This window comes from Mustela erminea, chromosome 1, assembly GCF_009829155.1.
Source record: "Mustela erminea isolate mMusErm1 chromosome 1, mMusErm1.Pri, whole genome shotgun sequence".
Taxonomy (NCBI): domain Eukaryota; kingdom Metazoa; phylum Chordata; class Mammalia; order Carnivora; family Mustelidae; genus Mustela; species Mustela erminea.
In genome coordinates this window covers 21069561-21083341 of record NC_045614.1, presented here as the reverse complement: position 1 = coordinate 21083341, position 13781 = coordinate 21069561, and the positions used below count along the sequence as shown (strand labels likewise).

General features: G+C 40.5%; 1 protein-coding gene and 1 pseudogene across 6 annotated transcripts in view; one reads left to right on the top strand and one right to left on the bottom strand.

The window, feature by feature from the left end:
• Positions 1–13781, bottom strand: part of RAD54L2 (RAD54 like 2) — a 117298-nt gene that overhangs the window by 28478 nt on the left and 75039 nt on the right. For all 6 annotated transcript variants that reach the window (XM_032321048.1, XM_032321077.1, XM_032321056.1 and 3 more), the window contains 3 exons: positions 2030–2231; positions 716–855; positions 12–128 (listed from right to left, as the gene is read on the bottom strand). In XM_032321048.1, coding sequence (XP_032176939.1) covers positions 12–128; positions 716–855; positions 2030–2231 — 459 coding nt within the window. The remainder of the gene's footprint in view (positions 1–11; positions 129–715; positions 856–2029; positions 2232–13781) is intronic.
• Positions 9173–9466, top strand: LOC116566900 (annotated as a pseudogene).

The following is a 13781-nucleotide window of genomic DNA, read 5'->3' as shown; positions in this document are numbered from 1 at the left end:
CTCAACCTTACCATCTCGACTGCTTTTTTCATCCTCACTGCCACTGCTGCTGTCCAAACAAATGACTTCCTGGGCAAGGACCCGAGGAGGCAGTTGGGGACCATCGCTTGCTCTTAAGACAATTTCCTCTAGGGAAGAAAAGATGGAAAGGAATGTCAAAACCACACTTAGCTCAGACCTAGCTTCCAAATGACTTAACAGCCTTCTTCCTTTGTTGCCCTCAAAAGAACTACCCCCTGAGGAGCAAAGTAGAGAGGTGTCTCAAATATTTCAGTCCCCTTTCAAACTTCCCTTATCTTTACTGGTTCTTATCTCCTAGCACCCACCTGACCACTAAAAAAGATCCTAATCCCTTGGTATGTTAAGATTCAAAGTTATGAGAGTAAAGATTTAAATAATATCTGAGGAGTATATTAAAAACACACACATGCACTTTTTTTTTTTTTTTTTTAAAGTACAGTCCATGCTCAAAGTGGGGCCTGAACTCACAACCTTGAGATTAAGAGTCCCATGCTCTACCCACTAAGCCAGCCAGGACCCCTGAGGGGTACATTTTTACCCATCTTAACCTTTTAGATGTTTCTAATCATGTGCTCCTAAGAAACTAAATGACTAAAAAATATTCTAGACAGGCCACAGTCTCATTTCAGATCCACACTTCTGTGTGTGCCCAAGGCCTCTTCTCCCTACACTTACCGCCACTTCCACTGCTTACCAGGAAGGAACTCCAGGGGAACTGTAGGAATGGGGGCCGCGTAATCCTTCCTCTGTTGCTCCAAGCGTTTCCTTCTTTCCAACTCCTCCTGTTGTGCTGCTTTGGTAACTGGCTCCAACTGATCCTCTCGGAGCAGCTTTCTAAACATTACAAGAGTGAGCACTTGGATTGGCTTGAGATTTGGGTAACGTAATGTCAAGCTAAAGAGTTCACTGCTGACCTCACAGATCTGAGGCATGAGGAAAAGAAGCCCCATCAGTCCCACACATCCATGCAAAAGGTAAGGTTAAAAAAAAAAGTAGGAGGGACTTCCAGGCTCAGGTGATTCTGGGCTAACATTTTTTCATATTATTTAACTTTCTACGACAAGTCCCTGAAAACTCATCTTTGCACACGACAGATCAAGAATAAAGCAGAGTAATCTGTGATTTATCAAGCTGAAAAATAATATTTAAAAATAGAGTTGTTATCTGGGAAAGTAGGATTATAGATGATTCTGCATCTTTATTTCCCAGAGTCTGAGTAAAATTTTTAAGCTATCATTACATTCAAAAACAAAAAAAGAGGGGCGCCTGGGTGGCTCAGTGGGTTAAGCCGCTGCCTTCGGCTCAGGTCATGATCTCAGGGTCCTGGGATCGAGTCCCGCATCGGGCTCTCTGCTCTGCAGGGAGCCTGCTTCCTCCTCTCCTCTCTCTGCCTGCCTCTCTGCCTACTTGTGATCTCTCTCTGTCAAATAAATAAATAAAAAATATTAAAAAAAAAAAAAAAGATGAGGGTAGGAGAAGAAAAAGATCTCATTGATCTCCTTTCAATGGGAAAAGAAGGAAGGGCTATGACAGAAGGAAGGGCTGCGGGGGATTTAGACAGTTAAGGAAGCTCACATCTTCCATTCACTTAGCTCAAGGAAAAAACCCTGCTTTGGACCAGAGAGTTTCCTGCCAACTGAAGTTGAGCTCTAAGAAAATGAGAATTCAACTTCTTTGATCTCCTCCTGTTTAGAAACATAAGGGAACGTAAGGGGAAAATAACGGAAAAAACAAGAGCACTCTCTCATACTTGGGCTGCCCCCAGGGTCTCCAAAGAGTAGGAAACTCCCCAGCATAGCCTGAGCGCCCGCCACATTTGCCCCACAATGTCTGACAGCCTGGGGTGGTCCTGAAATGCATCTCCACTATTAATTGGGGCACACAGCTTACACTTTTCTTCTTCGGAAAGGGGACTCTCCTGCTCAAACCAGTGCTGCTAGTGACAGCCTTCAAATGAAGATAATACCTCTCCTCCTTCCCTTCGCCTCTCACCCTGAGCACAACTCACCGTATGTTTCTCCTCATATGGGAGGGCTTCTGAGCTCTCTTCTTTTTGGGGTCCTCGGAGGCTAGGCTCTTGCCTTGGGGGCGCCTAAGCTGCTCTGAAGGCTCAGACTGAGATGAGGTAGTTGAAGTGCACCGCGGTGGCCGCTGCCCATCTTCCTCCAGCTGGGCACATTCAGTGCCACACATGTCTTCCAGGGATGGGTCTGAAAAGACAAGGAGACAGAGGTACAGGGACTAACCGTTATGGGGAGAAAATTGGGTTTTGACGCAGGCACACCTGGGTTCAAATCTCAATTGAACAACTTATTAACTGGTAAGCTAAAGCAAGTGACTTACGGCTCTTTGAATCTCAGTGGACTGATCTATAAAATGAGAACAGTGATGCCTACATTTCAGAGTTGCTATGAGGACTAAATCATGTCTTCATGTATGTGCATGTGTGCATGTCTAGAACCAAGCCTGCTCCAGGGCAGGCTCACAACAAATATTAGCCATCACTCTTGCTAAATTTAGCACTCTGATCAGAGTGAGGAAGCTTCATGGTCTCAGAATGCTCTGAAAGAGACAAGAGGTTCCAAGTACAGCTCACACTCACTTGTGTCTCATCTGCCAACAAAGGGAATATTCCTCCTTTTGATGTCTTAAAGTGCTCACTCCTTCAATTCACTGGCCAGTCAATGAGGGCTTACAACATGGCAAACACTGTCCAAGATGCTTCAAGGAATGTTTATATGACTTCCTCCTTGCAAAGAGTTTGTTTTCTAGACATAATAAAGCAAGGTGTGCTGAACACCACAGGAAGGGCAGGTTAACTGATCTAAAGAAGTTAAAAATATAAGACATCATTTTTTGAGCCAGAGATAATTAGCTAAATGCAGAATAATTGCCTTAGGGTCACAGGAATATGAAAGACAATACTTTGTGATGTGATCACACAAGGAATTACATGAGAAGTGAAATATGCGTGAAGCCTTGAAAAGTGAGAATGTCTAAAAGGTACTGCGCCTTGAGGGAGGGGAGAAAAGGAGGAAATTTCTGGCAGAGGAATGTCATTTGTGGCATGAAACATTGACAACGACTAGGGCTGGCGTAGGAGGGTCCATGTGCATACCTGTCTTCCTCAGTCTGCTGAGCAACATTCTGTTTACCAGATGGGCAGGCTTTGTCAGTCACATAGATCATAAGCTTGTCTCCAAATCCACCAGAGCTCCCAGATACAAGAAGTATACAACTAAAAAATCTTTCCCAAAGATAAGAGCAATTTAAAGCTAGAACATAAATGCTATAACTGAGATACGCTGATCAATGCCACTTGGATCTCAGGCAGGAAGGACTCAGGAAGTCTGGGGTTTTGGTGGGATAATTTTTTTTGTTTTTAACTAAACTTTAAAGATGTGCTTATTTATTTTAGAAAGAGAAAACATGAGGCAACAAGAAGCATACAACTAAAAAGTCTTTCCCAAAGGTAAGAGCAATTTAAAGCTAGAACATAAATGCTATAACTGAGATGCGCTGATCAATGCCACTTGGATCTCAGGCAGGAAGGACTCAGGAAGTCTGGGGTTTTGGTGGGATAATTTTTGTTTGTTTTTAACTAAACTTTAAAGATGTGCTTATTTATTTTAGAAAGAGAAAACATGAGGCAGGGCGCAGAGGGAGAGGGAGAGAGACTTTCAAGCAGATTCCACTCTGAGCACGGAGCCCGATGTGGGGCTTGATCCTATGACCCAAGATCACGACCTGAGCTGAAGTCAAGAGCTGGATGCTCCACCAAGCAAACCACCCAGGCACCCTATGCTGTTAACTTAACTTTAAACTTTATTTGGGTTTCACCAGTTTTCCACTAATGTCCTTTTTCTGCTACAGGATTCCATCCAGGATATCATAATTGTATCTAGCTCTCATGCCTCAGTCTCTCTGAACTGTGGCAGTTTCTCTTCTTGTCTTTCACGACCTTGACAGTTTTTCTGAAAAGTACTGGTCAGGTGTTTTGCAGACTATCCCCTAATTTGAGCATCAGATGTATTCTCATAATGAGAATGGAGTTATGGTTTGTGGGGGAAGAATACTGTAGAAGTAAAGGAAAGGAAAGAAGAAGATGAGAAGGATACTTATCACATCTTATCAGGATACATGCTATCATGTATCATATTACTGGTGTTATTAACCTTAATCACTTGTTTGAAGTGGTGTCTGCCAGATTTTTCCACTATAAAATCACTATTTTCCCCTTTCCATATTTTAGAAGCAAATCACTAAGCCCAGGCACATTCAAGGGAAAGAGAATTAAGCACTATTTCTTGAGAGGGGGCATCAGAGAATTTCTGGACATACATCAAAATCACATGCAAATATTTGGGGTGGTAGGGGGCTGTGAGGCTTTGAGAATGCAAATATCCAGTTTCTTAAAATTTACCCACTCGTTTTAACATCCATCAGTGGATCTTACCTTGAGAAATTATTACTGTGGTGTTCTAATAGTGGTTTTCTATTTCCCTCTACACGTCAACATTCATTATTTGGAATTCTTCTGTAAGGAAGATCTGTCCCTTCTCCCTCATTTATATATTCAACATTTATTTATAAATAAATCAATATTTATATCAATATATAAATATTTATTTATATCAGTATGGACTCAGGTGCCAATGGGGTAAGAAAAACTGAACACTGTAGGCTTTGGTAAAGGGAGACAGTGTTGCCACAGACTTCAGTGAGTGAACCAGTAAGCCAATGTCCCCAAACAAAAAGACAGACATATCATGAGTCATCATTGTATGCACCTAATCACCAAAAAATAACATATCATCAGCCAGTGGCGAAGTCACAAAATCATAAGTGTTCCCCCCCACCAAAAAAAATCGTAAGTGTTCCAGATACTCCATCACTGCTTATCTTCTGTGGCTTGGTATATAGCCCCTATTGCCATTGTGGGTTCCTTATGGTCTCTTTTACGTGGATGTCAGGTTCTAGAACAGCATGGAGTTGGGAACTAACATTTCCTGAGAGATAACTGAGCATAGGGTTCATTATGGACACTGAAATCAGTCTTCTGGGGTGTGAACACCTGCTGTCTCTTATCTGTTCCTCAATTATAAAAAGGGAGTAACAACTGTCATGCTATTCCTCAGCCTCATGCTATTCCTCAGCCTGATAGTTGAGAAGGTGGTTATGTGAGAGAGCCTAGACGACGTACTGGAACTATGCTCAGCACATAGTAAACACCATATAAAACAGCTGCTGCTTTTCCTAGGACTACTCCCATTCCAGCTACAAGGAATGGGTTTGGTTTCTTATCTGGTTTCTTATCTCCTTTCTTATGATAATGGCAAGGTGAATTTTGCTCCCCTCATTCTAAATTTGAGAAACCAAAGCCCTAAAAAGTTAAAAAAAAAAAAAAGAAAGAAAGAAAGAAAGAGCTTGCCTGTGGGTATATAGGAAACAAGCAGGAAAACAGAAGCAGAGTTAACAGAGTAAGTTTCATGGTCAGGCAATGTCAGCCTAGTGTTGAATCCTGGCTCTGTCACTTACTAGCTCTTTGCTCATGGATTCAACTTTTCTGAGCCACAGTTCCCCACATCTGTAAAATGGGGATGTCAAAAGCTCTTTTAGGGAAAATGTTCTTCTTTAAACCCAGGTCCTGCCACACTCTGTGGAACTTCATACTCCTGACTACACTGAACAGTCCAGGAACAAACAAAGCAACAGGGCTTAGTCAGCCATGCTGGGGAGCAGTATCTACTTATGTGGAAAATTCAAACCTTAACTGTATATCTTACTAAAAGATCAGAAATAAGAAAGCAAAAGGAGATGCAGAAATGATACAACCAGCATTGTTCTCACAAAATGAGTGTTTCTTACAAATACACATTTGCATGTGTGAACACATGTACACACACACACACACACACACACAATCCCAGCCACATGAGACTGTAGACCACATCTTCATTCTACATCTCCACATAAGACTACCACAAACTAGCCACTGCTGCCTCTCCTGCCACTTGCCTTTTAGTTTAGCCCAACACACATAGGAGCATTTAATTACCAGGCCCTGTACCAAGGCACAATGGAATGGTCCAGATGGGGAAACATGTGAGGTAAGCACCTAACAGCAACAACACTTGGGAAAAGGATACCCAATCCAGCCTTACCCAAGGGCTGGGTAAGGGGTGCAGGGTGCTTCCTTGCAATAGGTGAAACCTGGGTTTAATCTAGTATAATAAGTAGGTACCAGGATGCCTGGGTGGCTCAGTTGGTTAAGCAGCTGCCTTCGGCTCAGGTCATGATTCCAAGGTCCTGGGATCGAGTCCCGCATTGGGCTCCTTGCTCGGCAGGGAGCCTGCCTCTCTCGCTGCCTCTGCCTGCCTCTCTGCCTGCTTGTGTGTACTCTCTCTCTCTCTATCTCTGGCAAATAAATAAAATCTTCAAAAAAAATAAAATAAAATAAATAAGTAGGTACCAACTAGTAAAGGGAAAGAAAGAACATTCTAGGCAGATATAGGAACATAAGCAAAAGGAATGGATACTTTAGACAAGGAGGAATAGTTGGGAAAATACAGGAAGTTCAATACTGGCTAAAATTAATTAGGCAAATCAGCAGCAAGAAGGGCCTTCTGACCCAACAACCATTCCCTGTCTCTCCTCAGGAGCCCCTCAACCAAGGCAGATTGAGGTGCAGACTCAAGATCCTTCCTAGATGCTGGCACAGATGTCAACCCCTGTCCCAGGGAGGACTACTTCCAAGGCCCTTTCTTCCTAGCCTTCTACATTCTACTGACAACTGTTTGGGCAGGGAGAGGAAGCTAATGTGGCCAATGTAAAATGTGGGGCTGGAGGGGGATAGTGGGTGTGGACATGTGTGCACAAATGCACACGCACTCACATCTGAGTACCAGGGGTGATTCACTCTCCTGCAGCAGCAGTGGAAGTAGCTTCCTTGGCCCTCACACTGAGAGACCACTGGAAGTTTTTAGGTATCTACCTAAAACCTAAATCTACCTGCTTTTCGAAGAGCAAAGGGGAACTGGCTAAGAGAGGCACCAAACAAGAAATGTTCATAAGGGGACAAGGCAATACCACTAACAGAAGCAAGAGATTAAAACATCACAGCCCCTTCTCTGTCACCACAGGATCCACAGCAGGCCTTTTACAAAGGCCTCTCAAAGACACCAAGCGTTTGGGGTGACAAGAAGCACTGGGAATGCAACATGAGCCTTGGCTTGTGGACATCTTCCACCCACTGAGAACGTAAGGTGCTTACTGCCTGTGTGTCCAGCCAGACATGAGAACTGAAAGAGAAGCTCCAAAAGAGCTGCAAGTCTGACTGGCTACCTTCCCCTCAAACGGTCCTCTCCTATTTCCACCTGAAGCACCGTAAAAGGAAAGGTCAGCAATTCTGTTTTCCTTAAGAACTACCACCACTGCTTCACGGCCCCCACGCCTCCAAAGAACTAAACTTCCATGGCATTGTCACATAATATTACTGGCACCTCTCTCCTAACTCACAGCCTTCAATTCTTCCCTCCTAAAGGGGGAGGCTATTACATTCTTCCTCCCAAAGGAAGATGTGGCTGGAGAGCAGAGTCCCTAAAAGGGGTCATCTCTTGCTAAATGGCTACTTCCACCAAAACTGCAGCTTGCCCTACACAATTACACTTGAGGCTGGGTTGGCACACTTCAGCTTGGTGTTTTGCTAGGTCCTCTGACCTGGTTCTGATAATGAAATTTGATGTTCTCCTGGCCTGAAGGCCTTTTGTTTCTATTTCACAAGCAAATTTATTGAGTAACCACTTGGAGGAACTGTTGGAAGCAAGGTTAGCAAGTAGGCAGAGAGGACAGAGTCAGAGTATACAGGGGAAGATAAAGGGTCTGAACTTGATCTACTGGGTACTGGGAATTTGTTGCAAACTGCTCTACCTCCTTTTTCTGGTTTCTGCCTTGGAGAGTGTGATGTTTCTGGGAGGAGGAAGAAAAGAATCTGATAACCTTTTAGTATTACAGACAAATTCACAATCAAACATTCCAACTTATAAAGTCTAGCCTTGAATTCCTGTCTGACCCAGCGTTGAATGTGGCCACGTACAGTAGCAATTTTTAAATGATTATGGTATATACAATTCTTATGTACACTTAGTTCAGACACAGGTTTCCCCTTTACACAGAGGCTTTAGGTCTAAACCAGCTCCTTACCAACCAGTATTCTTTTAATTAATCTTCAGCTTCTGGATTCAACAACTACTGCTTACTTGTTAAAGGGCTTTAGTTTATAGATGTACTAATATTTCAAGTTTGTTGTCATGTAAGTTAATGTCTTGCAAGTGCTTCATTGCTGCTTCATGATGCTTATTATGAACTTTCTGGTTTTTACATAACATTATAATATAGACCACATCTTAAACTATTCTTAAACTATTACTTCAAAATTTCTATACTAATTCTTCCCCAATTCAAAATGTGACTTTCCACTGCATGCTCTTTTTTATCTTCTGAAAAATGAACCGTATGAATTTACAACCTATTATCAAAATCATTAATTTAACTTTCAAAGACAGTCCTCCCCAAAATTCTAGAATATAATCCACCAAACGCCGCTTAAGAAAAAGAGAAAAGGATCAAAAAGGAGGTAGAGACATGTGGCTTAAAAGTAAATGATTATTACCACCCAAATTCAGGATCATAGAATCATATCTGGTCGCAAATACCTCTGAACTTTCTCCTTCACGTGAGCCAGTTGTGCGCAGCAATCACCAGAGTTATATAAACACCAACAAACACTTACATAAGCTTCTCAGGAATGAGTTATGAACATCATCACGACAAATATGACTAGGCAAACGAGGAACAATGCAAGAAAAATCTCTATGTTTCACTCATTGGGGGTATAAGGTACACTTTCAGGGGCCTCTCTCTTCTTCCCACCCAATCCCAACTATACAAACAAAGCTCAGTGTATTCCAAGTCTTACCACATGGTGCCTGATGTGATGCAAAAGGATGTATACACCACAACTATTATGTGCGTGTGCCAAAACATTACTTGAATCTCAACACACCTTGAGATCTCACTACTGGTTTGCAAAAATACAGGGAAGAAGGACCATGTAGACAGACTGGAGTGGCCAGTCTGGAGATGACTGACACTCTGTTCTGAGGAGCGACCAGCAGTGTGATGGAGCAGGCCAGGGACTGCTTACACCTGTGATACACTACAGGACGGCATGTACCAGAGGTGGAAGTCCAAGTCAAACACAGAAGGACAGCTCCCCTGAGAAGCCAAGAGTGTCAACTGAACCCAAAGCAATTTCAGCAGCAGCCAGTACCTATGGTGGATTTCCAGGCAAACTGAGGCCTTCTTAGCCAAGACACCAAGACGTGGTAAAAGCAGTATTAGAACATCCAGATGGCTGATTTCCAAGCAAAAAACCAGAGGATAATGTATTGATGTATCTGAATCAGCTAACAATGTAATAAAGATAATATACATGATTTTTAGAAAACAAAAGAATTATGTTAAATTTGTTAAGCAAGACCACAAGGATGCAATCGGCAAAATCTAGAAATGTATGAAACCAGAGTAACAAGTGAATTCTTTTCTTCTGCAAATAAATTGCAGGGAAAAAAAACACCAAAAAGAGGAAGGAAAAACTCAGATTAAGAAGATTTGAAAGACAAATGAACTAAATGTGGGATTTATAGGGATTTTAATGAAATAACAGTAAAAATAATCTTTAAAAGATAATCAGGGATTATCCACATATTTCATGATATAAGGAATTATTGATTCAAAATACTGAGGTGTGATAATGGTATTGTGTTTATTTTTGGTTTTGCTTCTAGGACTTTAATGCTAGAAGATAGAGTGAAAACACTCTGAAGTTTACAGATAAAAGGTTACAACTTTAAGGATCTACTTCCAAATAATCCAAGGTGGGGGGGAACAAATGAAACCAGACTAGCCTTGTATTTACAACTATTGAAGAGAATACTGGGAATACAGGGTTCATTTTACTACTCTTTTTCTATTTCTTTTGAGATTTTCCAGAATAAAACTTCACGACTGTTTTAATTTTAGAAGTCTTAACAGAAGATAAAATATAATAAGCATGAATCTCTAAACTATTTAGATCCCAACTTTTCCACATTTGTTAATATATATGCACATATTTTGCACCAGTAACCAATGAATACACATCATTTTGTGTTCTGTTTTGGCCACATGTTACATACATATAAATATTTCTTTGACATAGTGACATAGTCCACATAACTCATCATTTTAATGAAAGGTATCAGTATATCACAGAATGCTTTGTCATTCAGACTATTTCTTAGTTTTTATTTGTATCTATAGTGGCATAAACATCTTTTACAAATTATTTTTCCCTTTAATTTAATTATTTGCGGTACAATCCACTACAGCTGGGGAAATGAGCAAAGAGTTTAAATATTCCAATATTGGTAAACTTTTTCTATAAAAACCCTGATAGTAAATACTTCAGGTTTTGTGGGTCATAGGTCTCTGTTAAAACTACTCAACTTTACCAGAGCAGCTCAAAAGCAGCCATACATAAACATGTAAGTGAACAAGCACAGCTGTGTTCCAGCACAATTCTGTTTGCAAAAACAATTCTGAAAAAGAACAAGGGAGGACACACACTTCCTGATTTCAAAACTTACTATGAAGCTACTATAATCAAAACAATGTGGAACAGGCATAAAGACAGCCATATAGACAACTGAAATGGGACAGAGAGCACAGAAATAAACCCCCACATATATGGTCAAAGGATTTTCAACCAGAGTACCAATACCATTCACAGGAAAAGGACAGTCTTCTCAGTAAGCAGTGCTGGGAAAGTCAAATACCCACATGCAAAGGAATGAAATTGGACCCTTACACTATACCATATACAAAAATTAACTAAAAAATAGATCAAAGAGTTCAGAGTTTCAATATAGGATGATGAAAAAGTTTTGGTGATGGATAGTGGTGACAGTTGCAGAACAATGTAAATTTATTTAAGCCACTAAATTCTACACCTTAATATGGCTAAAATAGGGTGCCTAGGTGGCTTAGTCAGTTGTTCATCCTACTCTTGATCTCAGCACTGGTCTTGATCTCCGGGTCATGAGTTCAAGCCCTGTGTTGGGCTCCACGCTGGGCATAAAGCCTACTTAAAAAATACAAAATTAAAATGGCTAAAATGGTAAATTTTTTTTAATATTTTTATTTATTTATTTGACAGATCACAAGTAGGCAGAGAAGCAAGCGGGGCGGGGTGGTGGGAAGAGCAGGATCCCCGCTGAGCAGAGAGCCCAATGCAGGGCTCGATCCCAGGACCCTGAGATCATGACCTGAGCTGAAGGAAGCAGCTTAACCCACTAAGCCACCCAGGTGCCCCTAAAATGGTAAATTTTATGTTATACATATTTTAGCACAGTTGGCTTAGTCATTATGCTAAGTTAAAGAAGTCTGACACAAAAGGCCTCATATTGTAAAATAATGTATAAATTCCATTTATAGAAATGTCCAGAACAAGTAAATCTCTACAGACAGAAGTAGGCTAGTGGATAAAGGGGTTTTGGGGTAATGAAAAATGTTCTGAAATTAAAGTGGTGATGATTCAACAACCTTGATATATTAAAAATCATTGAATTATACACTTCAAAATGATGATTTATACCTCTATACAAATATATACTTTTTTTTTTTTATTTGACAGACAGAGATCACAAGTAGGCAGAGGGCAGAGAGGCAGGCAAAGAGAGAGGGGGAAGCAGGCTCCCTGCTGAGCAGAGAGCCCGATGTGGGGCTCGATCCCAGGACCCTGGGATCATGACCTGAGCCGAAAGCAGGGCTTTAACCCACTGAGCCACCCAGGCGCCCCTATATACATATTTTTAAATGTTCGCTTGGTGCTTCTCTTTCCAGCAAAGGTGGAATAGCTTGAGGCAAACCAATACTTGCACTATGAACAGCTAGAAATATGTTATCAAATTTAAAAATCACCACCACAACAAAGTCTTTTGAAGGCTGAAGAGATGCTGAAAGGACCAGAAGTAGAAGGGACAAGATTCCAGAGAAAGGGAAATCAAGAAGAGATGAGCCAGTATTCTACTGCCATTCATTCCCCTCTTCCACCAAGTCTGGTTGCCAGAACAAGGTGAGAGTCACCTAAACAGAAGGCTGTTACTAAGAAGCAAAGAAACCAGAAGAACTTTTGACAATTTCATTGGACTAAAATGACAAAACTTGAAGACATGAGGGACCATCAGCCTGGTGAAATGGGAAAGGCAGAACTGAGCCAAAAATTCAGTTTATTTCCATTCAAGTCATTTACTTCATTCTAAAGCTGAGTGAGATGGGAAGTTGAAAAGCTAAGAATAAAACCACTGAAAAGTAGAACTGATGTTTCTGTAATCTTAAGGTGCAGAGAAGATAAGGATTAGAATTTAGGAACCATCAGAGCAGATGGGCCCAGTGAACATCCAGACTCTCAGTTGGAACTTACAGGATGGCCACACTCTAGAAACAGGGGTGTGCAAGAAGTAAACAAAATCTCTTAAACTATGATCAGCATTATTCAGCTTTATCCTGATGGATTAAGGAGAGGAAAAAGAAACCCTCTCTAAAGATACTATCTATAGCCTCTATAAGTTTTTATATATACTGTCCAGCATTCAATGAAAAATTACCAGCTATGCCAGGAGACAAAATCAAATGATCCAAAACTAAGAGGGACAGACAACAGAACCAGAATCACTGGTGATCTAGATACTACAAAATAAGAAACAACTGATAAAACATGTTAAAAAAAAAGAAAAGAAAAGAAAAGAAATGGAGAAAATAAATGAAAGGATAATGTCACCAGATAATTAGATAATGCATATTATCAGATAATCTGGATAATGTCACCAGATAATCAGAATATATATTAATCAATTCTCACTGATATGTGGAATTTAAGGGAAAAAAACAGAGGATCATAGGACAAGAGCAGAAAAAATAGAACAAGATGAAACCAGAGAGGGAGGCAAATCATAAGAGACTCTTAATCACAGGAAACAAACTGAGGGTTGCTGGAGGGGAGGTGGGTGGGAAGATGGGGTTACTGGGCGATAGGTATTAAGGAGGGCACATGATATACTGTGCACTGGGTATTATATAAAACTGATGAATCATGAATCACTGGCCTCTTCCTCTGAAACCAATAATATATGTTAATTAATTGAATTTAAATTTTAAAAAAAGGAAAAAGAATCAAAGACATAGTCTAGAAACAATATATATAGTAAGTGGAATCAAGAAGCTCTGTGGATTATAGGTACGATAAACAGAAAAAAACAAAAACAATAAAAAAGAATTCCTAGGGAGATTATATAGCAAAAGTGTTGAAAACTAATAAAGAAAAAAAATTGTATAAGCAGTCATGAGTGGGAGAGAACACAATACCTTCAAAGGAGCAACAATAACAATGGATTCTTGAGACCTGAAAAGACACTAGAAGATGATGGAAAGTTTCTAAGCTTTTTTAAAAAAAAATAACTGGCAACCTAGAATTTTGTACCAACTAATACATCACTCAAAAACAAGGGCAAAATAAAGAAACTTTCAGACAAACAACACACAGATTAAATTCGTTGCCAAGAAACATACCCCAAAACAAATACCAAAGACAGAAAGAAAATTATCTCAGACAAAAGAGGGAAGGAGGGAATGAAAAACAACAAAAAGGGAAGTGCTCCTAA